At 42.6% G+C, this 27,458-nt stretch overlaps 1 protein-coding gene across 2 annotated transcripts in view; it reads left to right on the forward strand.

Annotated features, from left to right (window-relative positions):
- Window positions 1-27,458, forward strand: part of CYFIP1 (cytoplasmic FMR1 interacting protein 1) — a 100,416-nt gene that overhangs the window by 40,045 nt on the left and 32,913 nt on the right. The window contains exons 9-17 of one of the 2 annotated variants that reach the window (XM_063090697.1): window positions 313-417; window positions 9,509-9,600; window positions 10,905-11,022; window positions 15,270-15,392; window positions 16,141-16,266; window positions 22,602-22,768; window positions 24,008-24,155; window positions 25,535-25,688; window positions 26,677-26,833. In XM_063090697.1, coding sequence (XP_062946767.1) covers window positions 313-417; window positions 9,509-9,600; window positions 10,905-11,022; window positions 15,270-15,392; window positions 16,141-16,266; window positions 22,602-22,768; window positions 24,008-24,155; window positions 25,535-25,688; window positions 26,677-26,833 — 1,190 coding nt within the window. The remainder of the gene's footprint in view (window positions 1-312; window positions 418-9,508; window positions 9,601-10,904; window positions 11,023-15,269; window positions 15,393-16,140; window positions 16,267-22,601; window positions 22,769-24,007; window positions 24,156-25,534; window positions 25,689-26,676; window positions 26,834-27,458) is intronic. The other variant, XM_063090698.1, reaches the window with a different exon arrangement.

Raw genomic sequence — 27,458 nt, forward strand, 5'->3', positions numbered from 1 at the left:
AGGTATGAGGTTAATACTGCCAACCTGGAACTGATGACCTGGAACAGTTGCAGCTGTCCTGTCTCACCCTGGGCTTGGCGAAAGTTGGTGCTGGTGTGTGTGCCCTGGGAGGAAGTTGAATAGCCAGAAGAGATGATATACCTAACAGTACAACTTTGTAGGAAGGGACAGCTGTTCCCTAGGATCTTTGAAAAGTGCCTTTTAAGAGAAGAGTGAACTGTGATTTTGAAGTTATCGGTGTAGAGTGTAAGTCCTTCTGGGTACTTAGATTTGCAGGTCTGAGTTTTTTTGCACTGTTTTGTGGTCTCTCAGGTCATGGGATTTGGTCTGTACTTGATGGATGGAAGCGTCAGTAACATCTATAAACTAGATGCCAAGAAAAGAATAAACTTATCCAAAATCGACAAGTACTTCAAGGTGAGTTACATTTTTTATATAAATGTTTTCATTGATGTGTGTGCAATTTGAGTTTTTGGGAAGTGACCACAATCCACTTCAGGAAACACGGGGGCAGGAGGGGCTCTCAGAGTGTGCCCACTCTCCATCTGCCAAGGTGACTGCTCTCTCTCTCCTTCCAACCTACATGGGTTTTGTTGGGTTGAACTTGATGGAAATAGGATTGTGCCATTTGTACTCTTGCATCTGGCTGCTTTCACCCAGGCTCTTCTTTGCAAGATGCATCTCTGTGCAGCCTGTGGCCATCGTTCTCAGGTTTTCAGTCCATTTTATAATTGTGCTGTAACTTGTTTATCCATTCTGGTGTTGGTCTATAGGCATTTGGTTGTTTCTGGGTTCTGGCTGCCCAAATGGGGCTGCTCTGATCTAGTGCACGCTGTTGGCTACATGCCCAGGAGAGGGGCTGGAGTCCTAGGCACACCTGTGTTCAGTGTTAGTGGCCACAGCCTGGTGACTTTCTCACACAGCTGTACCAATTGGCTCTCCCAACAGCAGTGAGCGAGTGTCCCATCATTCTGTGTCCTTGCCAGCACCTGAAGCTGTCATTTGGGGGTGAGGGATGCATGTGTCATTGCGATTTTATTGGCTAGTGTTTCATTGTAGTTTAATTGACATTTCCCTGATGGCTTTCCATGTTATTAGCCTTTTGTGTGTTCCCTTTTGTGAAGTGCCACTTCAAGTCTTCTGGGTTTTTCTCTCCTACTGATTCGTACTTCTTTTTTTTTTAGGTCAAGAAAAAGACTTATTTATTTATTTTTTTAATTTTATTTTGTCAATATACAATGTGGTTGATTACTGTGGCCCATTACCGAAACCTCTTTCCCTCCTCCCTCGCCCCCCTCCTACCCAACAATGTCCTTTCTGTTTGCTTGTTGTATCAACTTCAAGAAACTGTAGTTGTATGTCTTCTTCCCCGCCCCGGGTTTTTTTTGTGTGTGTGTGTGTGAATTTATTTATTTTTAGCTCCCACCAATAAGGGAGAACATGTGGTATTTCTCTTTCTGTGCCTGACTTGTTTCACTTAATATAATTCTCTCAAGGTCCATCCACGTTGTTGCAAATGGCAGTATTTCATTTGTTTTTATAGCAGAGTAGTATTCCATTGCATAGATGTACCACATTTTCCGTATCCACTCATCCGATGATGGACATTTGGACTGGTTCCAACTCTTGGCTATTGAAAAGAGTGCTGCGATGAACATTGGGGAACAGGTATAACTTCGACTTGATGATTTCCATTCCTCTGGGTATATTCCCAACAGTGGGAGAGCTGGGTCATATGGTAGATCTATCTGCAATTGTTTGAGGAACCTCCATACCATTTTCCATAGAGGCTGCACCATCTTACAGTCCCACCAACAATGTATGAGAGTTCCTTTTTCTCCGCAACCTCGCCAGCATTTATCGTTCAGAGTCTTTTGGATTTTAGCCATCCTAACTGGGGTGAGATGGTATCTCAGTGTGGTTTTGATTTGCATTTCCCAGATGCTGAGTGATGTTGAGCATTTTTTCATATGTCTGTTGGCCATTCATATATCTTCCTCAGAGAAATGCCTACTTAGCTCTTTAGCCCAATTTTTAATTGGGTTGCTTGTATTTTTCTTGTAAAGTTGTTTGAGTTCCTTATATATTCTGGATATTAATCCTTTGTTAGATGTATATTTTGCAAATATTTTCTCCCACTCTGTTGGTTGTCTTTTAACTCTGTTAATTGTTTCTTTTGCTGTGCAGAAGCTCTTTAGCTTGATATAATCCCATTTGTTTATTTTTCCTTTGGTTGTGTGTGCTTTTGGGGTTGTATTCATGAAGTCTGTGCCCAGTCCTATTTCCTGAAGTGTTTCTCCTATGTTTTCTTTAAGAAGTTTTATTGTTTCAGGGTGTATATTTAATTCTTTAATCCATTTTGAGTTGACTTTAGTGTATCGTGAAAGGTATAGGTCTAGGTTCATTCTCCTGCATATTGATATCCAGTTCTCCCAGCAACATTTGCTAAAGAGGCAGTCTCTTCCCCAGTATATAGGCTTGGTGCCTTTGTCAAAGATCAGATGGCTGTAGCTGTGTGTGTTGATTTCTGGATTCTCTATTCTATTCCATTGATCAGTGCATCTATTTTTAGGCCAGTACCATACTGTTTTGTTTATTACAGCTTTGTAGTATAGTTTAAAGTCAGGTAGTGTTATGCCTCCAGCTTTATTATTTTTGCTCAGCGTTGCTTGGGCTATGCGTAGTCTTTTGTTATTCCATATAAATGTCTGGATAGTTCTTTCTATTTCTGAGAAAAATGTCATTGGGATTTTGATGGGGATTGCATTGAATTTGTATTCACTTTGGGTAGTATGGACATTTTCACTATGTTGATTCTTCCAATCCAAGAGCATGGTATATCTTTCCATCTTCTTGTATCCTCACTAATTTCTCTCAGCAGTGGTTTGTAGTTCTCATTATAGATATTTTTCACATCCTTGGTTAACTCAATTGCTAAGTATTTTATTTTTTTGGTGGCTATAGTAAATGGGCAAGCTTTCTTGATTTCCCTTTCTGCATGTTGACTATTGGAGAATAGAAATGCTACTGATTTTTGTGTGTTGATTTTGTATCCTGCTACTGTGCTGAAATCATTTATCAACTCCAAGAGTTTTTTTGTAGAGGCTTTAGGCTGTTCAATATATAGGATCATGTCATCTGCAAACAGGGACAGTTTGACTTCATCTTTTTCAATCTGGATGCTCTTTATTTCCTTCTCTTCTCTGATTGCTCTGGCTAGTACTTCCAACACTATGTTGAATAGGAGTGGTGAGAGTGGGCATCATTGTCTAGTTCCTGTTCTTAAACGAAAAGCTTTCAGCTTTTCTCCATTCAGGATGATATTGGCAGTGAGTTTATGATATATGGCTTTAATTATGTTGAGATACTTTCCATCTATACCTAACTTATAGAGGGTCTTTGTCATGAATGGGTGTTGAACTTTATCAAATGCTTGTTCAGCATCTATAGAGATGATCATATGGTCCTTGTGTTTGAGTTTATTAATATGGTGTATCACATTTATTGATTTGCGTATGTTGAACCAACCTCGCATCCCTGGGATGAATCCCACTTGATCGTAGTGAATAATTTTATGTATGTGTTGCTGTATTCTGTTTGCTAGTATTTTAGTGAGGATTTTTGCATCTATATTCATCAAGGATATCGGCCTGTAGTTTTCTTTTTTGGTTATATCTTTACCTAGTTTTGGTATCAAGATGATGTTTGCTTCATAGAATGAGTTTCGGAGATTTGCGTCTGTTTCAATCTTTTGGAATAGTTTGTAAAGAATCGGTGTCAACTCCTTTTTGAATGTGTGGCAAAATTCTGCTGTGAATCCATCTGGTCCTGGGCTTTTCTTTGTTGGGAGCCTTCTAATAACAGCTTCAATCTCCTTTATTGTTATTGGTCTGTTCAGATTTTCTATGTCTTCATGGCTCAGTTTTGGGAGCTTGTGTGTGTCCAGAAATTTATACATTTCCTCCAGATTTTCTTTTCTTTTTTTTTTTTAAAGATGACCGGTAAGGGGATCTTAACCCTTGACTTGGTGTTGTCAGCACCACGCTCACCCAGTGAGCAAACCGGCCATCCCTAAATGGGATCCGAGCCTGTGGCCTTGGTGTTATCAGCACCGCACTCTCCCGAGTGAGCCACAGGCCGGCCCCCCTCCATATTTTCAAGTTTGTTGGCATATAGTTGTTTATAGTAGTCTCGAATGATGCCTTGTATTTCAGATGAATCACTTGTAATATAACCTTTTTCATTTCTAATTTTTGTTATTTGAATCTTCTCTCTTCTTTTTTTTGTTAGCCATGCTAATGGTTTGTCAATTTTATTTATCTTTTCAAAAAACCAACTTTTTGATTCATTGATCTTTTGTATTATTTTTTGAGTTTCAATTTCATTAAGTTCTGCTCTGATCTTAATGATTTCTTTCCGTCTGCTAACTTTAGGTTTGGATTGTTCTTGTTTTTCTAGTTCTTTAAGGTGAAGTGTTAGGTTGTTCACTTGCCATCTTTCCATTCTTCTGAGGTGAGCATTTTATGCGATAAATTTCCCCCTTAATACTGCTTTTGCAGTATCCCACAGATTTTGGTATGATGTGTCATTATTTTCATTAGTTTCAATAAATATTTTGATTTTCTACTTGATTTCTTCTTGGACCCATATGTCATTAAGTAGAATGCTGTTTAATTTCCATGTGTTTGTGTAGTTTCCAGAATTTCGTTTGTTATTGATTTCTAATTTTAATCCATTGTGGTCTGAGAAGATACATGGGATAATTCCAATTTTTTTGAATTTGTTGAGACTTGATTTGTGATCTAATATGTGATATATCCTGGAGAATGATCCATGTGCTGATGAGAAGAATGAATATTCTGAGGTTGTTGGATGGAATGTTCTGTAGATATCTGCCAAGTCCAATTGGTCAGGAGTATTGTTTAGATCTTGTGTTTCTCTGCTAATTCTTTGCCTAGATGATCTGTCCAATATTGACAGTGGGGTTTTCAGGTCCCCAGCTATTATGGTATTAGCGTCTATTTCCTTCTTTAAGTCTAATAGAGTTTGCTTTATAAATCTGGCTGCTCCAACATTGGGTGTGTACATATTTATGATTGTTATGTCTTCCTGATGGATCAGTCCTTTTATCATTATGTAGTGTCCCTCATTGTCTCTTTTTATGGTTTTTAGTTTAAAGTCCATTTTGTCAGATATAAGAATAGCTACTCCAGCTCGTTTTTCTTTTCTGTTTGCATGGTAAATCTTTTTCCATCCTTTCACTCTTAGTCTATGTGAGTCTTTATGGGTGAGGTGGGTCTCTTGAAGGCAGCATATAGTTGGGTCCTTCTTTTTAATCCAGTCAGCCAGTTTGTGTTTTTTGATTGGGGAATTTAAGCCTTTTACATTAAGAGTTGTTATTGAAAAGTGTTGATTTATCTCTAGCATTTTATTGATTGTTGTTTGGTTGTCTTAGGTGTCTTTTGTTCCTTACTTTCTGATTTACTGTTTGTTTTCTGTGTTTGTTGGTTCCTTAGGTTGTAGATAGCCTTTTTGTTTGTTTTCTCTTCATGAATGCCATTTTTATTATACTAGTGGGTTTTGATTTTTCTTGGGTTTTTATGGCAGTGGTAGTTATTTTTCAGGTACCAAACTCAATACTCCTTTGAGAATTTCTTGTGAGGCTTGTTGTGTGGTAGTTAACTCCCGCAGTTTTTGTTTGTCTGAGAAATATACTATTTGCCCTTCATTTCAGAAGGAGAGGCTTGCAGGGTAGAGTATTCTTGGCTGACAATCTTTGTCTTTTAGTGTTTTGAATATATCATCCCATCCCTTTCAGGCGTTTAGGGTTTGTGATGAAAAGTCTGATGTTAGCCTGATTGGGGCTCCCTGTAGGTGATTTGACACTTCTCTCTTGCAGCTTTTAAGATTCTCTCTTTGTCTCTGAGTTTTGCCAGTTTGACTATAACATGTCTTGGAGAAGACCTTTTTGCATTGTATACATTTGGAGATCGTTGAGCTTCCTGGATCTGAAGATCTGTGATTTTTCCTATACCTGGGAAGTTTTCTGCCACTATTTTGTTGGATATGTTTTCAGTGCAGTCTCCTTTGTCCTCCCCTTCTGGAATACCCATGACTCGGATATTTGAGTGCTTAAGGTTGTCTGATATCTAAGATTTTCTTCAATGCCTTTGATTCTTTTTTCTTTTTTTTTTTGTCTGCTTGTGTTATTTCAAACAGCCCATCTTCAAGTTCAGAGGTTCTCTCTTCAACTTCCGCAAGCCTGCTGGTTAAACTCTCCATTGTGTTTTTTATTTCACTGAATAACTTCTTCAGTTCTGCAAGTTCTGCTACATTTTTTTTCAGGGTATTGATTTCCTTGTACATTTCCTCTTTCAGGTCCTGTATACTTTTCCTCATTGCATCATGATGTCTAGCTGAGTTTTCTTGTATCTCATTCAGTTTCCTTAGAATTATCACTTGAAATTCCTTGTCAGTCATTTCAAGGGCTTCTTGTTCTATAGAATCTAGAGCTTGAGAGTTATTATCCTTTGGTGGTATACTTTCTTGACTTTTTGTATTTCTGGTATCTTTTCTTTGATGTTTATTCATTGTGGCAGGGGGTTTCGCAGTCCAGAGGTTTGACACTATTGACTGACTAAGATGTTGCTGTGGTTGCCAATTTGGTATGGCTACCTCAGTGACTCCTCAGTTGGCCACTAGTGCCTTGCGTGTGTGGTTGACTTGGGTCTTGGGCTTCTCTGGGGAGCCACCTCTCTGGTCAGCTTCGAGTCTGCCGGGCTGCAGTATCACAGGGCGGTACCACAGGGTGTGTGGTCTCTGCTGAGCTTCCACCTCCCATGCTGGACTTCTCTCTGTTCCATGTGCTCTGGCCCAGGCTGCTGGGATGCACCGAGGCACTGCAGAGTGTGTGGTCTCTGCAGAGCTTCCCCTTCCCCTTCAGGATGTCTCCCTGCTCTGTGCGCACTAGGCAGGGTTTGGGATGGAGCTGGGCTGTGGCAGTGAAGCCTACCTGCTGCTGGATCGCGTGGCAGCGGCCCCCCCCCACAGGTGTGTGGACTCTACGGAGCTTCTATCTCCCTTGCTGGACGTCTCTGTGCTCCGTACGCATTGGGCCAGGCTGCTGGATCGCACAGCAGCAGTGTGGTCCCCATGGAGTTCCCGCCTCCCCTGCCGGATGTCTCCCTGCTCCGAGCACACTAGGCCAGGCTGGGAATGGAGCCGGGTGCCTGCAGTGAAGCCTCCCTGCTGGATCATGCAGTGGCGGCCCCACAGGGTGTGTGGTTTCTGCGGAGCCTCCGCCTCCCCTGCCGGACGTCTCCCCACTCTTGTGCTCTGGGCTAGGCTGGTAATGGAGCCGGGTGGCGGTGGTGAAGCCTGTCTGCCAGATTGTGCGATGACGGCCCCGCAGGGCATGTGGTCTCCATGGAGCTTCTGCCTCCCCCGCTGGACGTCTCCCCATTCCATATGCACTTGATGTTATGTTTTTATAGTTTAAATCTGTTGATTTGTGGGAGAGAGTGACGCTAGGGACCGTCTATTCCGCCATCTTGACCGGAAGTCAAAAAAGATTTAATTTTGAATTTGATTTGGGGAAGTTTGTCAAAAATATCAAAGGTTTAAAACACTTGATGAAAATAGGATCACAGGTCACCATGGACAGTAGCACTCATTTAATCATCAACGTGATAATTAAAAGGGATTCTGGGACAGCTGCATCTGGCACAGGCCTCAGCCTGCTTCTACTCGTGGCAGAAAAGCGGCAGGCAGCTGGCGGGTACAAGCAGATCACATGGCGAGAGGAAGCAAGAGAGAGCAAGCAAGAGCCTGATTTGTACTTCTTTATACATTCTGGATATGTGTTCTTTATTGGATACATATGTTCTAAAATGCATGCATTGTCCCCTATGTGGCTCACCTTTTTACATTTTCCCCCCAGATTTATTAAGGTATAATTGATAAATAAAAGTTGTGTGTATTTATGGAGTACAAGGTGATGTTTTGATACATGTATACATTGTGAAATGATTAAATCAAGCTAATTAACGTATCCATCACCTCACATACTCATTAATTTTTTGGTGAGGACATTCTTTAGTAATTTTCAAGAGTACAATTCAGTATTGTTAACTATAGTCATGATGCTGCACATTAGATCCCCAGAACTTAACCTTATTCATCCTGCCTGAGTGAAATGTCGTACCCTTGACCAACATCCCCCTCTTCCCCCCACTACCTTTTCACTTTCTTATTGGTGTCATTTGATGAACAGAAGTTCTGCATTTTAGTGTAGTTCAATATATCAATCTTTTCAATAATGTCTACTTTAAGAACTCTTTGAAGACAGTAGGCTCATGAGAATTTCCTACTTTGTTAGCTTCTAGAAGCATTTGTTTCCATTTTCCTCTCACTCTACAAGGTGTCTTCAGAAAGTTCATGGAAGGATTCATATTTTCTTTTAATTATATTTTTCCACGAACTTTTTGAAGTACTCTGGAACTGGCTTCTGTGTATGGTGTGTGGTAGGGGGTTGACATTCTTCTTTTTTTCTGATTATGTTCTGATCAGTTGACCCTGCCCAATTATTGCAAAGAATGTCTTTTCCCCCAATGTTCTACAGTGTTGCCCACATCATAACTCAGGCGTCTCTCTGTCTGGCTCTGTCCAGGTTACTGTCCCATCCACTGGCCCCTCTCCCTGCTCCAGGACCACTGCCTTAACTGCTGCAGTTTTCTAACAAGTCTGCTGATCTGCAAGTTTATGTTGTCTAGTTTTGTTCTTTAAAATTGTCTTGGATGCTGTCCCTTCACCTCTTGAAACACATTTTAGAATTGGTTTGCTGATTTACACATACAATCCCCCAAAAAACATTTTTTCTCTTGGAACATTGGTTGGGATTCCATAGAATGTATAGATCAATTTAGGGAAAAGGGGACATTTTAAAAATATCAATTCTTCCAATACACAAACATGATATATTTCTCCTTTCACTGAAAGCTTTCTCTAGAATTTTTGGGGTGGTATTTTTTTTTTTTTTGGCTGGCTGGTACAGGGTTTGAACCCTGGACCTTGAGTGTTATCAGCCAATGCTGTAACCATCTGAGCTAACTGGCCAGCTTATGGATCGAATTTTTGTTTGGAGGTCTTGCATATCTTTCATTAGATTTATTCATGCTTTTTTTTTTTTTTTATGCTATTGCAGATTGTTTAAATTTTTGTTTTCTAATTATTTGTTGCTAGTATATAGAAATGCAGTTTTTACAAAATGACTAGATATAGATACAAGGTATGCTAATTTTAATGTTGAATAGTGTGTAGGTGTGCTGGTTCTCAAATTGTATTTTGTTCTCAAAGTAAAGGTAGGAGTTCCTTACACTCTTTTGTAGTAGGCGATTTACGAAGTAGCTTCAACCCAAAGTAATTATTAGCATTAGTCATTTTCCTTGTGCTTATGTGCTTGGTGACTAAACGTACATAATGACCTGGGTTTTTTGTCTTTTGACTACAGCAGCTCCAGGTGGTTCCGCTGTTCGGGGACATGCAAATAGAACTGGCGAGATACATCAAGACGAGCGCCCACTACGAGGAGAACAAATCTCGGTAGGAGGAGAGCTGTCTGTGACGTCCTCATTGTGCAGTGTCATAACACTCTCCTTTGACATTCTCCATAGTCTGGAGCTCAGTGTCCGATATGGTAGCCCTTGCCACATCTGGCTGTTTCCATTTAAACTCATTAAGAAATGCAGTTTAAGACTTAATTTCCTTTGTAGCACAATCTCATTTCAAATATTCAGTAGTTAGTGGTTACAGTATTGAACAGCACAGAGTATTACCATTGTCCCAGAGATTTCCACTGGACGGCGCTGGTCAAGAACGTGGAAGTGTGAAGCAATTCTCAGGTGGTGCTGTGCTGGCGAATGCTTAGCAGCCAGTCCTGCAGCGGGTGGGATGTGTGTGTATGTGTTAATTGAGTTTACAGAACTGTCACCTGAGGGCCAAATCAGCCCAGGCCTGTTTTTGTGAGATCCCTAGAACTGAGAATGGTCTTTAAATTTTTAAAAGGCTGTCTTAAAGAAATCAAAGGGTGACTATGTGACCTAGACAGTGTGGTTCACAAATCCTAAAATGTTTACTGTCTGGCCTTGTACAGAGAAAGCTGTGCAACCTCCCTTACAAAGGATCTGTAGCTCACAGTTACAAATGATAATAAATACACAATACAGTAGCCCACCTCACCCACTGGGAATACATTCCAAGACCCCCATGAATGCCTGAGCCGCGGTAGTACCGAACCCTATGTTAATGGTTTTTCCCTAGGCGTACATACCTATGACAAATTTTAATTTATAAATTAGGCACAGTAAGATTAACAACAGTAATTAATAATAAAATAGAACAATTATAGCAATATACTATAATACGAGTTATGTGAATGTGGCCCCTCTCTCAAAATGTCTTATTGTACTGTATCACCTGTTTTCAGATCATGGTTGACTATGGCTAGCTAAAACCATGGGAAGCAAAACTGTGGGTAAGGGGGGGGGACTACTGTACTCTTTCTTGTAGATTCCACATAGCCCGTCGAGCCTTACAGGGTGGTTTTATTGACTTTTGCTGGTTGCCAACCTGTAGTCACTATGATTTTGACAAATGAAGCTGTATCTCAGTCTCAGGGGTTGGCAGACTTTTTCTGTAAAGGCCAGATGGTAAATACTTTAGGCTTTACAGGCCATAATCTTCTTTGTTTCGTTTTGTTTTTTTAAACAACCTGTTAAAAATATGAAAAGCATTTTGCATGGCTCTAGGGCCACGCAAGATGTCCTCAGCCATCCCTGCTGTTGCTGTGCGTCAGCATTTTGCTGGTGCCTCCTCAGGTAATGCAGGTCTTTTCCCTCCGTGACCAGATGGACCTGCACATCCTCCAGCAGCAGCCCTCAGTACAACATCTGCGAGCAGATGATCCAGATCCGCGAGGACCACATGCGCTTCATCTCAGAACTGGCACGCTACAGCAACAGCGAGGTGCGTGGGCACCCGAGTGTCGCCTGTGTTCTTCTGCACCCAAATATTAATGTTAATTGCTTTGAAAAACATAATTTCGTACTACTAAAAAGTACCCATTGTCATTGACAAGGCAGTGAAATTGGTGTTGTCTGAGTTCAGCTGTGTAAAAAGCATCTTTTTTTCAGGAAAGCATAATAGACTTCCCAAAAGAAAGGACAGAGAAGAGGCCATTAATTAAGTGACATTTCCTAGGCTAGTGTCATGATTCCAAGCAGCTAGACGAGAGTGGAGAAGGTAGGACATCCGGAAAGAAAGGGAGTCCTGAGGCTAGAGGTGAGCAGGAGGATCTTGAACATTACGGGGCAACCTTGTGGACACTGTCCACACCCACTGCAGGATGATGAGCTTACCTGTCCCCCAACCACCAAACACTAGTCACCATGTGACCAAAATGACTGAAAAAGAGCCCAGTAGTGCGTGTGCATCGGGGCCTCCTCTGCCCCCCAGTGCAGACCCCGGCAGGTGTTGGAGCCTGTGGCGTGTTTGCCTGCTCTTGTCTCAGCTCTGGTGGCCAGCACAGCCTGCAGGGTGGGAATCAGGGGCCAGCCCCTCATGACTTCAGGATGTGATCATAAACCAGGTTAAGGGGAAGCTCTTACACCACATGGAGAGCTGGTCATACCCCTCCAAATAGGCGTTTTACACCATGCACTTCCTACCTTCCTTCCTTCTGGAGTATTAAGTAGCACCTATATAATGAGATGATGGTTTTAATAAGGAAAAAATCTACCTTTGAATGCTTTGCTCAGTTTATTTTTTAAGAGATTTGTGGAGACGTAATTCACACACTGTACAGTTCACCCACAAAATTGCACAGTTCCAAGACTGTTGAGTTGTGTGATCATCACCACAACCCATTTTTGAAAATTTCATTATCCTAAAAAGAAACCTGATACCCAGTAGCAGCCACTCCCCTCCTTCCCAGCCCCTGACAACCTACTTTCTGTCTCTATGGATTTGCCTGTTCTGGACATTTCATTTATGTGGAATCATAGAATATATGGTCTTTTATGACTGGCTTCTTTCACTTAACACTGTTCTCAAGGCTCATCCATGTTGCGGCATATATCCGTATTTTATTTCTTTCCATGGCTGGACAATATTCTGTTACATGGATATATCACATTTTGTGTATCCATTCATTAGTCGATGGACATTTGGGTTATGAACATCAGTGTGCAATGTTTGTGTGGAGTAAGGTTTCATTCCTTTCAGGTACATACTTAGGAGTGGATAACGTCACTCTGTTTAACATCCGAGGAACTGCCACGCTGTTTTCAAAGTGGATGCCCATTTTACACTCCCACCAGCATGTGTGAGGGCTCTGCTTTCTCCACATCCATATCCTCACCAACACTTGTTAGTTTCTTTGATCCTGGCGATTCTGGTGAATGTGAGGTGGTATCTGGTTGTGTTTTGATTTACATTTCCCTACTAGCTAATAATGTTCAGCATCTTTTCAGTGTGCTAGTTGGCCTCTTTTCAAAAATGTCTATTCAGATCCTTTGTCTGTTTTTCAATTGGGTGATTTGCCTTTTTTACTAAGTTGTGTGAGTTCTTTATATGTTCCATATACCAGACCCTCATTTGACAGATGATTTTCACATACTTTCCCCTATTCTATGAGTTGTCTTTTCACTTTCTTGATGATGTCCTTTGAAGCATAATTTTCAGTTTTTGGTATTCAATTTTATATGTTTTTGTTGTTGCTTGTGCTTTTCCTTCTTTGAAGAAACCATCGCCTAACCCAAGGTCATAAAGCATTACCCCTTGTTTTCTTCTAGAGTTTTGTTGCTTTAGCTCTTGCATTTAGATCTACACTACATTTTGAGTTAATTTTTGCATATGGTGTGAGACGGGGTTTGGTTTCATTCTTTTGTGCATGATATTAAGTTTTTGCAGCACTATTTGTTAAAAAGATTATTCTTTCCTCATACAGGTGCTGTCATCAGATCAATTGACTGTAATCACCAGGGTCTACTTGTAGACTCACTCTGTTCCATTGTCCACATGTATATCCTTATGCTAGTGCTTCACTTTCTTTGTTACCACAGCTTTGTAATAAGGTTGAAATTGGGAAGTGTGAGAATTCCAACTATGCTCTTTTTCAAGATTGTTTTGTCTTTTTTGCCAGTATTGTTTGTGGATCTTTTGAATTTTCATTTGAATTTAGGATCAGCTTGTCAATTTCTGCAAAATGGCAACTGGAATTTTGATAGGGATTGCATTGAATCTGTAGATCAGTTTGGAAGTATTGCTATCTTAACAGTAGTGAATTGTCTAATCTGTGAATATGAGATATCTTTCCATTCATTTAGACCTTCTTTAATTTCTTTCAACAACGTTTTGTCATTTCTAGAGTACATGTCTTGTACTTCTTTTGTTAAATTTATCCTTAAGTATTTTATTCTTTTTGATGCTATTATAAGTGGAGTTGTTAATTTCATTTTCAGGTTGTTTACTCTACTCTTTTGACTAGAGGGTAAGGATTTGTTTTGAGGTGGGACGGCAGCTGGGTTCAAGTCATTCAGAGAAGGTCAGTGGTGCCACCTGCACAGGCCACATTGCCTCCCAGAGTCCCCAGACTGGTCATCTCCTGACAGTGACCAGCTCTAAGTTCTGGGCAGTTTTTTTAAACTCCTCATATTGTGAATTTTTGAGCACAGGAGGGAGAGGGACCAATTGTGGCCTTGCACCATCTCAGGCACTGTCACAGTTTTCTCGCCCAGCACCGTGCCACGGCCCAGGTCAGTTTGAAACAAATCCAGGACAACGCAGCAATGCCTCTGCAGCTGTTTCTCATGTCTCCTTGTAAGGACTCTTTTAAAACATAACCATAATATTATTATTAGACTTAAAAACATTAAGTATTCTTCAGTGTTGAATAGCTGGTCATTACTTGCATTTCCCTATTCGACTCATAAATGGTTTATTTTTTCAAGTTTGTTTGCCTCAGGATCCAAAATAAGATCCAGACACTGAGTTGGTTGGTTTGTCTCTTTGTAGATGTGTTTCTTTTCTGTCTCTCACTCCCTGTGGTGTCCTGTGCTGTGACCTCTGTCCCCTGTGCTTCCAGCACATTGATAGTTAGATCTGGAGGCCTGATCAGACTCTGTTCTTTCAGCCCACGTGGCCCTTCATGGGCTGTGCCGTGGACTGCTGCAGACACACAGCGTGCAGCTGCATCACTGTGACGTGGCCTATCTGCTGCACAGACTCATGAATTCTCTAGGGCTGTGGAATGGTGGTGTTCAAGTTTTGTCTTTCCCTCGCTGCTCCTTGGGACAGAGGAGCCTTGCTCTGAGGTCTAGTTCTTGCAGGTGAATCAGGGTTGTAGCTTGATTTCCTGAGCTTTATGCTTCAGTTTTGAAAATAATTGGTTCCCTAGCATTATCTAAGTTAACAAATTAATTCTTTTTTAGCGCTATTTTGAAGTCAGTCTACTTCAGGTTTATTCTATCTTTCTCCTTTTTCTCCCATGCTGAAAATCCTGGTTCTTAGTGACCCCAGTAACAATCTAACAATACCAGCACTACTAATTACAATGACCAAAAATTATTTTAAGGTTAGTTTTACAAGTAACTTTGACTTTCACATTTCTTCCTTTAGGGGTGTTACATCAAACCATGGTGTTTCAAAGCTGCTTGGGGTGGTTCCTCTCTGAGTGCTCATGGTGTCATCTTGATACACAGTTTTATCCATTGTTCCATTTTTCATTTGAGTTTTAGGGATTACTTTTTCCTTCTAATTTAATCCTATGTCTCAATTACATGAAATACTTCATGGTTCCAATGTCACATCTAAAAATGATATATTCAAAGAAGCCTGCCTTCCCTTCCACCCTATCCCTTCCTTCCCTTGGGTTACCCCTTCTGAATTTAGATTTTTATCTTTTGATGTAAGCAGACACTCATGACACACTGGCTCTGCTGTACTGGGAAGCATGGAGTGAATATGTCTCTCCTAACACCACATCCAGAAGATCCCTCTGGGGGTTGGCAGCACCTTTTCCTTTGCTTTGGAGAGCTGCAGAGCACCTGTTGTTCAGGCTCTGAGGTTGCCCTCCTTCTGCTGCAGTGGAGGGTTTTGTGGCCAAATCATTTTGTATTTTTGCGCATGTGACTTTAGGATAGATTCCTAGAGTCAGTTTGTTGGGTCTGCAGGTAAACATGTCTGTAGTTTTTCTCTTGATGTTTGTGGTCTAGGTAGTCACTGGGTCGGGCCGCCAGGAGGCCCAGAAGACGGACGCGGAGTACCGGAAGCTCTTCGACCTGGCCCTGCAGGGCCTGCAGCTGCTGTCACAGTGGAGCGCGCACGTAATGGAAGTGGTAGGCGCTGCGCCCCCGTGTGTTTGGAAATTCAAGGAACTGAAAGCACAGCCACCTCCTGCTTGGTTAGAAGTGCTTTTCTTCCCAAGCTGTCATGAAATTGACTAGATATTTTTTCTGCAGTAACTTTGGATCAAGAACAAATCAGCTTTTCTTAAGTCTTTGACCCTAGAAATAAGAATATGGATCAATATAAATGTTCTAAGGTGACTCAAGGTCCATTTCATTGATGTCTTATAAATTAAGGGCCTCATCTTTTAAAACATATCAATGGAATTAAATTTGTGCCATTATTATGGTCTTTGATTCTCATTTTTAAAAACATTTTCCTTTTGGGGATCTAGCCATTACTATCTGTTGTTTAATATTAGTAAAATTGTTTCTGGTGCCATATAAAGATTTCAATACCTGTAAGTCATAAGTGTTTTCCCTTTGTGGTTTATTTTAATCAGATAAAATGATCATATTGGGACATGATCATTTGAAAGGAAATTCTCATTTTTAATAGCAATGAAAGAACTAGAGTCTTAGAAATTCAACACACAAAATCCAGGCCCTGTTGCCCGGCGTGTTTCTTAAATCTGAAGTCACATGGCCAGGGTGTTTGCCCTTTCATGGAGATGGACAGTGTGTGTGTGTGACTTTCATAATGCAGCAGATTATGACCTTTTGGTGGCTCTAGTATGGACATGTGCGTCAGACCGAAGTCAGGCAGGTAGCCTTCAGTGCGGAATGTCTCTCCTCACAGTATTCGTGGAAACTTGTGCACCCCACTGACAAGTACTCCAACAAGGACTGCCCCGACAACGCGGAGGAGTACGAGCGGGCCACACGCTACAACTACACCAGCGAGGAGAAGTTCGCCTTGGTGGAGGTGAGCCGCTGTCTGTCCTTCTCACACGCTCTGCCTCCCACTGCCTTTCCTGTCAGGAGCAAAAGCAGAAACTCAGACAAAACTGCCTGCCTCACATCCTTGCTTCTACGTAGGGCAGCCCTTTGCATGATCAGAGTAGTCAAAGCAGGAAAAAATAGGTAGAGAAAGGGTGGTTGTGGTTCCCGGTGTGCGCTGATGCTCCCTGTGGGCAGGTGGTCGAGGCTGTCACGTGCTATGAGTTGTGCATGGGGGCAGTTTCTTGGGTCGGGGACATGAGCCGGAGGAGAAGCGGCCCCACTCCATGCTCTCGGGTACGTGACTTGGCTCCACACACTCCTCGTGGCCTTCGGATGCACAGAAGTTCTTCTTTTCTTTTATAGTGTACTTTTCCTGTCTTGTTTAAGGAATCTTTGTGTACCATATTCTCCTGCATTGTCTTCTGGATGTTTTCCTATTCTGCCTTTCACATTGAGATCTGAAATTCACCTGAAAATTTTTGAAACACCCTACTCCCTCCCCACCCACTGCTCTATCTTGTCAACTTTGTAGGAAATCAGGGTCGCTGCATGTGTGGTGCATTCCTGCTCTCTGTTCTAATCCACTGGCCTGTGTGTGCATCCTTGTCCAACAGCACTTCAGCTGCATTCGGATCTGCCACGGCTGGTGCGTGTGTCTGTCTTCTCAGGAACTCCTTGGTTATTCTTGCCTTTGTACTTTCCTATACATTTTAGAATCAGCTTTATATATGCCACAGTCAAACCTGTTAGCATTTTTATTAGGATATGAATAAATCAGGGCTGGCCCGTGGCTCACTTGGGAGAGTGTCGTGCTGACAACACCAAGTCAAGGGTTAAAATCCCCTTACTGGTCATCTTTAAAAAAAAAAAAAAAAAAATGAATAAATCTATAGATCATTTTAGGTAGAAATGACAAGCATGTCTTTTTTTGAGTATAGTATATCTCTTCATTTGTGCAGATTGTCTTTTACTTCTGTTTTATAAACTACAGAAATATGGGACATCTTTTGTTAGCTTTATTTTCAGGTGTTGGGTATTATAGACAGTATATTTAAAAATTTTTCTAAATGTTTGTCACTGGTGTTTAAAACGTAAAATTTTAAGATTATTTTTTCCTTATATGTACCAACTTGTCTAAACTCACTTATTAATTTTGATGAATTATCCGTACATTCTTTTGAGTTTTCTCCTTAAACGATCATATCATCTATAATTGATGACAGCTTTATTTCTTCCATCCTTCTGTCTTTTCTTTTTTCTTTCTTAAATCCCACTGGGTAGGTCACTAGTTGTTACATAGAGTGGAGGCAGCAGACATCCTTGTCTGGCCTCTGTCTCAGGGGGTTTGCCTTAGGACGTGCCTGCTGTAGGCCATCCTGGGCACCCTTCCTCAGATTAAGGAACTTGCCTTCTATTCCTAGTTTGCTAAGAGGTCATATTATGAATATACATTAATTTTGTTAATATTTGCATCCACTGAAATACTCATATGACTTTTTTATTCCAGTAATGTGGTGTGTTTCCCTTGATTGGATTTTTTTTAGTTTTTCACTTTTTTCTTTGATTGAGTTCTTATTGTCAAGCTAGCCCTGCATTCCATGTATAAACTCGTCTTGATTATGCTGTATTATCCTCTTTGCATATGGCCGGATATAGTTTGCTAATATTTTACTTAGGATTTTTCTATCAAAGTTAATGAGTGAGAGTAACCTTTAATATTGCATTTTTAGAAAAATTAACTTTTTATTTTAGAACACTTAGATTTATAGAAAAATTGCAAAGATGGTATAGAGAGTACCCACATACCCATTTTCCCTTATTATTAATATCTTACATTAATATTGTTACAATTAATAAATCAATATTGATATACTATTATTAACTAAACTCCATACTTTATTTCGTCATTTTTTCTATAATGTTTTCTGATGCAGGATCCCACATGACATTTAATCGTCATGTCTCTTTAGGCTCCTCTCGGCTGCAACAGTTACTCAGACTTTCCTTGTTTGTGATGACCTTGATAGTTTTGAGGAGCACTACTCAGATATTTTGTAGGGATTTACCTGATGTTTTTATTTTTTTCTTGTTGGACTGGGGTTATGGGTCTGGGGAGGAAGACCGTAGCAAGGAAGAGCCCTTCTCGCCACACACATCACGGGCACTGTCCTAGTGGCTTACCACAGGCAATGCCGACCTCCAGCACGTGGCTGGGAGCACATCTGTCAGGTGTCTCTGTTGTAAAGTTACCTCTCCACTTTCCACAGTGTACTTTGGGGAAAGAAGTCACTGTGCTCAGCTCACACCTATAGAGTAGGTAATATTACTGATTTATAAGCTTTAATTCAAGTTTTTTGGATGCTGACTTCGTAAAATGACTCATGAAATGCTCTCTTCTTTTCTAACATCTGGAAGAGTTTGTGTGAGGTTCACATTATTTCTTCCTTAAATGTTTGTTCGCATTTACTGGTGAAGCCTTCTCTTTTGGGTGTGTTTTTTGAAACGTTCAGTTTCTTCATTAGATATAGACGTATTCGGATTTTCTATTTCTTCTTGTATCAGTTTTGGTAAGATATCTTTTCAGAGAATTTTTCTGTTTTCTAATTTTTGACAATATTTTTCATAATAAGTTTCATAATAAGAAATATATCATACTCAAAAAAAGACTTATCAGTTTGTCATTTCTCTGTCAAATGAGCTACAGATTTATTCATATCCTGATAAAAATGCCAATAAATTTATTTCAAAGTAAATAAGTTTTCATAATAAGTTCATTCTTTTGGTAGCATCTTTTTTTTTTTTTCCCCACATACCGTACAATTCACCCGTATAAAGTGTGAAATTGAGTGCTTTGGGTATATCCACAGAGTTGTGTGATCACAATCAAATTTAGAACATTTTTGCTCTCTCAGAAAGAAGCCTCACACTCGTTATTAGCAATTCTTCCCTCGCTTCACCCCCAGGCGACCACCAGTCTTTCTGACTCCGTAGATTTGCCTACTCTGGACACTTCATATAAATGGATTATACGATATGTGGTCCTGTGTGACTGGCTTCTCTCACTTAGCAGGGTGTTTTCAAGGTTCACACAGGTATTTTTGTTCTTTCCATGGTTGAATAATATTCTGTTGCACAGATATATCACATTTTTATTTATCCTTCCATCTGTTGAGGGACATTTGGTTTGTTTTCACCTTTTCACTATCATGAATAATGCTGTTATTAACTTTTGTGTACAAGTTTTTGTGTGGATGCATATTTTCATTTCTTTTGATTATATACCAAGAAGTGGAATTGCTGGATTATATGGTAACACTGTGTTTAACATTTTGAGAAACTACCAGGTAGTTTTCCAAAGTGGTAGCACATTCCTACCAGTAGTAAACGAGGGTTGCAGTTTCTCCATATCCTTACTAACACTTGTTATTATCTGTGTTTTTTATTCTTGCCGTCCTAGTGCATGTGAAGTGGTAACTTATTGTGGTTTTGATTTCATTTTTCTTTTTTTTTTTTTTTTTTTTTTTTTTGTCTTTTTCGTGACCAGCACTCAGCCAGTGAGTGCACCGGCCATTCCTATATAGGATCCGAACCCACGGCGGGAGTGTCACTGCTCTCCCAGCGCCGCACTCTCCCGAGTGCACCACGGGCTCGGCCCACGTTTTTCTGTCACCTCTTCCCCAGGTGACGGAGACACAAAGGAATACTCAAAGCCCATTTCTTCTGAGCAGTGAGAGAAAGAGGCCCCAGCAGGGTTAATTCCAGGCAAATCCTTCAAGGGAGAAGAATTCTTGGAAACTAACCCTGAACGAGGTTTTCTCTCAGTTTTTATGAGGTTTTCTCTCAGTTTTTATTGTCCAGGCAGGAAAGTTACAGAAAAAGAACATAGGTGGTTACAAAAAGAACAGTAAGATATTCGTCATGGTAACAATCATTAGGTTTAGCTGCACCAAGGACATCTGCCCTTAGAGCCAGCATTTTTGCCATGTTACAATTCTTTATCTACAACAGAGACTTTAGCCTAGGAAAAGCTTTCTGTCTTTCCCAAGCTTAGTATTTCTATGTGCAATTCTAAAAAGTTCAGCCCTGTAAAATACATGTGCTTAATAATGTTAGTACCCTCCACATTTGCCTAATAACTGATGGCGCTGAGCATCTTTTCATATGCTTATTGGCCATTTGTGCGTATTCCATATTCCTTGGGGAAATGTCTACTCAGATCCTATTCCTATTTTTTAATTGAGTTATCTTTTTGTTATTGAGTTCTAAGGGTTTTTAAAATATATATTCTAGATACCAGTTCCTTACCAGACAGAATGATTTTCAGTATTTTCTCCCATTCTGTGGGTCGTCTTTTTACTTTTTTAATGGGGGGCAGGGGGGGTCTTTAAAAGCACAAAAGTTTTTAATTTTGGTGATGTCCAATTTATTTTTCTTTTGTTGCTTGTGCTTTTGAGGTCATATGTAAGAAACTGTTGCCTAACCCAAGTTGTAAAGATTTCCTTGTGTGTTTTTTTCTAAGGGTTTTATGGTTTTACCTCTTAATTTGGATATATCATCCATTTTGAGTTAATTTTTTATATAGTGTGAGGTAAGCATTGTGTCAAGGGTCTGTAAGTCACCCTCAAATTCAAGGAATCATTACGACTTACAGGACTCAGTAGTTGTTATATTCAAGGCGACTATGCTTTATTACAGTGACAAGACACAGATTAAAATCAGGAAAGGGAAAAGATGCATGGGTGAAGTCCAGGAGAAACCAGGTGCAAACTTCTAGATGTCCCCTACTACTATTGCAATTGCATGGGACATTGCCAACCAGGACAGCTCACCTGAACCTTGCTGTTCAGGGTTCTTATTGGGGGGTTGGGGGGGATGTCAGGCATGTGTGGCTGACCTCAACTACTCAGATTCTAGGCAACCTCCTCCCCCCCCAAAAAAAGATTCTAGGCCCCCAGATCAAAAACAGGTGGTCGCCATTAGTCACATTGTTAGCATAAACTATCTGGTCAAACTAGTACAGCAATGATCCAAGGCCATGGGCATACAAAAAACACTCTTTGCAGACAGAATATTCCCAAGGCTCAGATTTCAGTTCCTAGATGTCACCCAAAGGCCAGTCCTGAAGATAGGCCTTTCTTGGAAATGTGCAGGGTTTGAGCAATCTAGATCTGCTGAATTAACCTTTTCCTGCACAGGGGTCCAACTTTATTCTTTTGCACACGGAGAGATATCCAGTTGTCCAATACTGTTTGTTGAAAAGATCATCTTTATGCATTGAATGTTTTGGCACCCTATTAAAAATCAATAGGCTATAAATGGGAGGGTTTATTTCTGGGTTCTTAATTCTGTTCTGTTGATCTGTATGTCTGTCCTATGGAAGTATATTCTCAGAATATCCTAATATCTGTAAAGTGTGAAGTAAATGTTAGTTTTTCATTCTTAATGCTGGTAATCTGTGCCTTGTCTCTTTTTTTTTTCTGGTTAGTCTTGCTGAGCATTTGACTATTTATTAAACAGCTTTGTGTTTGTTGATTACTCTTGATTATAATGCTTGTTTTCTGTTTCATTAGTTTTTCTTGTGGCTATTTATTTCCTTCTACTTTGGGGAGGTTAATTTGCTGTTCTTTGTAGAAATTCACAATGAATACTAGGTGATTATTATTTTCAGTGTTTTGACTGTCTGCTTGCCTTTTGGCATGCCTTTTTCTGCTTCCTATGGATATGAATATGTAGTATTTTCATTTTCATTCAAATGAGTTTTTCCCATTTGCATTTTTTATAGAAATTTCCTTTTTTCTTTTTGTTTGATTAGAAAAGCAATGTAAAATCATCAAACAATTCCCTAAAGTAAACATATCGGAAACATAAGTGTGAAATGAGGAAGGTACAGTGCGTGTGAGGCCATTGCAGGGGTGGACTTTACACAGTCTAGTGTATCTTTTCCAGGCCACTTTTATGCACACTCATTGAATGTGCCATTATTGTTTAACAAGTGGGATTTGGGCTACAAATTCCTGTAACCTCTTTTTTTCTTTTCTTGTTAATGTCATATTTGCTTTCCTGAATCTTTTTATTTCTTTTCCATTCAAAGTCTGTTGCAGGAGGGAGTGCCCTTGTGGATGTGGGTTTGTTTTGAGGCAGATGTGCCCTTGTCCTCAAGTTGTTCATGTTCTGATGGGGAGGGCCAGGGAGAGGAGCTGTGGGCGAGGAGGAGGCAGCTTCCCAGCATGGCATGTGCCAGGCCGATGAAGCTTGGTGCTGCTCCTGACAAGGGCCATCCCTGGTCACCCCCAGAGCTAAAAGCTCTGTCCCCTGCAGGTGATCGCCATGATCAAAGGCCTGCAGGTGCTGATGGGGAGGATGGAGAGTGTGTTCAACCATGCCATCCGGCACACTGTCTACGCTGCACTGCAGGACTTCTCCCAGGTGACCCTCAGGGAGCCGCTGCGGCAGGCCATCAAGAAGAAGAAGAACGTCATCCAGAGGTTAGCTGCCCACACCCCTTTCACTCTCCATCTAGAAGTCCTAAGACAGACTTGGGATAATTAAATTTTCATGTATAGACTCAATGCACTTACCTTCAGCCTCCACACGCCCTTTTGGTAAATTAGCTCTAAATGTAATGCAGTGGGTCCAGTTATTAACCTGAACAACCAACACCTCAACTACAGAGTGTCTTAAGGAGTCTGCAGACCAGGGATGGGGAGTATTTACTATGGAGAGGAGTTTATCAAAATCTACCTGACAATTCTGATTCCACAGGCTTGTGGGGACGCACAGTCCCACACTATCCCCCTTTCAACGTGTATTGTCTTCAATAATTTTGCTTTTATTTCTTCTGGTCTGCCCTACAAATCTGTCAAAAGCTATGTAGATATTGCAGAAATCCAGTGGAGATCTTGAGCTTGTTTTCTCTTAATGTTGAGCCTTTAGGTAAAGTTGTCTTTCAAAGACATTCATGTAAAATGAAGCTTATGGGCATTTGCAAATATTTGTCACCCAGCATGGTATTAATTTTTAGTGTTAATAACATTTTACATGTGAGGTTTACTGGTTTACCTTCTGTCAACTCAAGGTTTTCATTTCCCGAGTCTTGCCTGCTGTTTTGCAAGGGCTTAGCCTCACAGGAGGCTCGCTGTGCTGTGCCTTCTGCATGATGTTCAGACACGTGCCTCCCGGGGTCCCTCCTGACTTTAGAGGGGTAGTGTTTACAGATAGGACTTGCTTGGGCATGCCAGGTATAGAAAGAAAGTGCTTGCCTTTGACAAGGAATAGAGCCTCAGCAACAAAGCCTATGGAATGTGCAGCGTATTATCTGACACGTTCCACACGAGGTGACCAGGTCCGCGTGGTGGTGCGTCTGGTCCGCGCGAGGTGCCCCAGGGTCTCAGCAAGTGGAGCTTTGTCGGCCACGGGTCACGTTCCCCCCACCCCGTGGGCTCGTGCCCAGGCTCCTCGAGTGTGTGGGGCCGCAGGCAGGTGCAGCTCCATTGTCGGGGCTGTTTGTGGTCTCCGGCCGGGACCCTCAGCAGGACCCAGGCTGCCTTTCTGTGGTGAGTGTCCAGGAAATACAACTTCGCTTCTGGGCCAGTTGATGCACGTTGCAGCTAAGTGAAATCTTGTGGGAGCAGTAGTGTTCTCGGGAGGACAACCTCTTAAAATTTCGCGTTGAGCTAGTCTGTCCACACGCCCGGCCTCGCTGACCGCCGCACGGGGCTGCTCAGTGTCCTGCAGGCCATCAGGAAGACCGTGTGTGACTGGGAGACGGGGCACGAGCCCTTCAATGACCCGGCCCTGCGGGGCGAGAAGGACCCCAAGAGCGGCTTCGACATCAAAGTGCCGCGGCGCGCCGTGGGACCCTCCAGCACGCAGGTTCTCGTCTCCTCCACCCTGCTCGTGGGGGCGGCCAATCCTGGGCCGGGGGCGGGTCGGTGCTGGGCCGGGGACGGGTCCATCCTGGGCCGGGGCGGGTCAATGCTGGGTGGGGGTGGGTCCGTGGTGGGCGGAGGGGCGCGTCCATCCTGATCCGGGGGCGGGTCCATCCTGGGCCGGGGGCGGGTCCATCCTGATCCAGGGCGGGTCCGTGCTGGGTGGGGGTGGGCGTCACTGTCACCGCTGTGGGCTCTGGCAAAGAAAGCATTGCCTGCGTCTTTTCTGCTGCCTCTGTGGTCCCCACCCAATTAAATCTGGAACATTAGCAGAGACATCGTCTGAGTCTCTGGCTCGTTTTCATTCAGAGTGAATTTGAGTCCATTTCAACTCCTGTTCCCAAAGTAGAGGTGGCAGTCTACATGTCCAGTACTTCACAGAATTCATGAAAAAATTCACACTCTTTTGATTCTGTTTCCCACAAACGTTTTGAAGTACCCTCATACATACTTGCACTGTGTTTCTTGATGGGTGTTTAAGTGCATGATTGTGATTTTTTTCTGTTGGGTCTACAAACGGTCATCCCTAAAGATGAAGAGTTGGGACATGGTGACATGGCTTCTGTGTGTCCTGGCCTTCAGCCGCCCTCTCTCCTGGTGTGCTCAGGCCTTCCCTGACTCTCACACCTGACGTAATCTCCTCCTCGCTTGTCTGCTCCCATCTGGGACTTGGAACCTCTCGCTCCTGTCACTCTGTAGAAAATTACTGGCGAAGCACACTGCTGGCTCTGTGTGAATCGTCTCCAAAGTCTGGGAGGACGGCGCCTGGCCTCTCCACGAGGACGGCCCTGCCTGCCTTCACTCCCCTGTGTCTGTCCCGCGTCCCCGCCCGGGTGTGTGTCCTGTGACTAACGGCTTTCTCCCGCCTCCCCTCCCTGTCTGTCCTGTCTAGCTCTTCCTGGTGCGCACCATGGCCGAGTCCTTGAGCTCTGCCGAGCTGCTGAGGCAGCTCAAGTCTCTGGGCATGGAAAGGCTCTTGCATGTGGTAAACACGTTTCTGAGGCAGTCGTACACCTATCCACCTCTTTTAACCTTTGGTGGTAAGACATCGTTTGTTTTTCTTGTTGACCTTCGTAGTGTGGAGATGAACTTCTCCAGAACAGGTTGTTCTCCCTCAAGCAGCAGCGGCTTGGCCACTTAGATGGGCACTGGACCTCTTTGGAGGAGCTCACCGAGCTGGGCCGAGCGCTCGGCTGTGCAGTTCGGGGCCGGCTCCTGTCAGGGTGTAGCAAGCAGTCCTTCTCCTGTGGTTTTTCTGAGTTTGGTATAACTAACGTACCGTGTATATTTTCTCCCCCACAAATGTTTCCTTGGATAATGCAGCTTTACATGGTGAGAACCATGCTAGAGTCCCTCATTGCAGACAAAAGTGGTTCCAAGAAAACCTTGAGAAGTAGCCTTGAGGGGCCCACCATATTGGACATAGAAAAATTTCATCGAGAGTCATTCTTCTACACTCACTTGATAAATTTCAGTGGTAAGAGATACTGCTGACCAGCGTCTAGCCCGGCATGTTCTAAAACCACTAACAACTTTATCTAGAATGCTTCTGCCTGCCTGGTCATCCCCTGCCCTGGCCCCTTCACACACCTGGACAGCGATGTGTCCTAACCTTTGTGGTGGTGGCTACACGTCCTGAGGCTCCCCCATTCCCTTGCTGGCCCTGGCCTTGGCTGTGTGCTTCGTGCGGCATGGCTGGCCCTGCAACATGAACACCAGGTCTCTGCAGCCCACGCAGGGTCAGAAGCACAGGCAAATGTAAACCAGTAAACCATCTCCTGGAAAGGGACCCATTGATAGATATCAGAAACAGCCCTTGCATGATTTAGTGTGCAGGCAGGTGGGAGGTGCCCTGAGCCAGGTGAGTCCTGGTCCCAGGTGACACCTGGCTACCTTGATTGGGCACTGGTGGATGTTTCCTGAGTGCTCAAGTGGTCTGTGTCCACTCCTTTGCCACTGTCTCTTGGTTGGAATAGCAGGCTTCTGTCTTGGCTGGGGTGCTGCAGGGATTGGAGCAAATACTAATGCTTTTGTTGTTAACTCCAGGAAAGGACAGAAACATTTTTTTTAATCTGTATTTTTGCATTAGCTAGACCTCCCCTGAGTGTACCTGTAATGATGTGTCCTAGATATTGGTTTTTACTCTAAATAAAAAAACCATGATCTCATTTTTTAATTTCTCCTTTTAAAAAGGACATTTCCCCCCTCCCCAACCCCACCAAGAGGCTCAGACGGTTGATGAGTCCTCTGCTGGCAGGAGGGTACTGCCTGCTCAGAAAGCCCAGGGTCCAGCCGATCTTGTCCCTGGTGTGAGGCGCCACAACCCCTTCCTGTCCCATCCTCGCTGCACGGCTGTCGCGGTTGAGCATGGAGGAGCCGGCACCAGCACACAGCCCCCTCTTGTTGTCTCTGCTGAATCTCTTCCTGCTTGGGAAGATAACGTGGTGTTGTTTGAATCCTTCAAGAAACACTGCAGCAGTGCTGTGACCTCTCACAGCTGTGGTTCCGAGAGTTCTTCCTGGAGCTGACCATGGGCAGGAGGATCCAGTTCCCCATCGAGATGTCGATGCCCTGGATCCTGACGGACCACATTCTGGAGACCAAGGAGGCATCCATGATGGAGTGAGTGTTGTCTGTGGTGACGGGGGTCCTCGAAGGCATTTGGGAGCCAGGAGGGGGGGGGTTGGGCTCTGTTTAGCATTTCATTTAAATTGTGTTTCCTGGAGTAAAGCTTCGGAGATTAATACAAGCAGCCAGTTTCTTGGCTTCAGACTGATGTCAGGAGTTCAGGCAGTGAAACTGATCAAGCTCCTGCCTTGCTCGGGTGCTGGGCGAGGCTTGGGCGTGCACATGGATCAGGGGGATGAGTGAGCCTGGGCCTCCTGGGCCTTTGTCACGCAGGGGTGTGGGCTCTTGGGCAGCACAGCTTTTGACCTAGATGAAATTGGGAAAGGAAATACTGAAGGAACAGCTTGGTTTTCAGGGTCAAGGCTCTGCCAGGGCAGAGGGGTCAGAGTCTTTCAACATATGAAGTCTGTGCAAGGGAAAGCAATAAAAGGGGGTGCGTGGGTTGTGGTGAATGATTGGGGACCAATCCTGCAGGTCAGTTCTTTGCTTATCAGTCTTCATGGATCCCTCGTAACACCTGGGTGACCCAAGACCTTCATTGTTTTTTTTTTTAAGTCAGTTCATTCTTAAAATAAGAAAATAACTCAGCTTTGTTGTTTTTAAAAAAATACTACATACT

This window comes from Cynocephalus volans, chromosome 3 (assembly GCF_027409185.1).
Source record: "Cynocephalus volans isolate mCynVol1 chromosome 3, mCynVol1.pri, whole genome shotgun sequence".
Taxonomy (NCBI): Eukaryota; Metazoa; Chordata; class Mammalia; order Dermoptera; family Cynocephalidae; genus Cynocephalus; species Cynocephalus volans.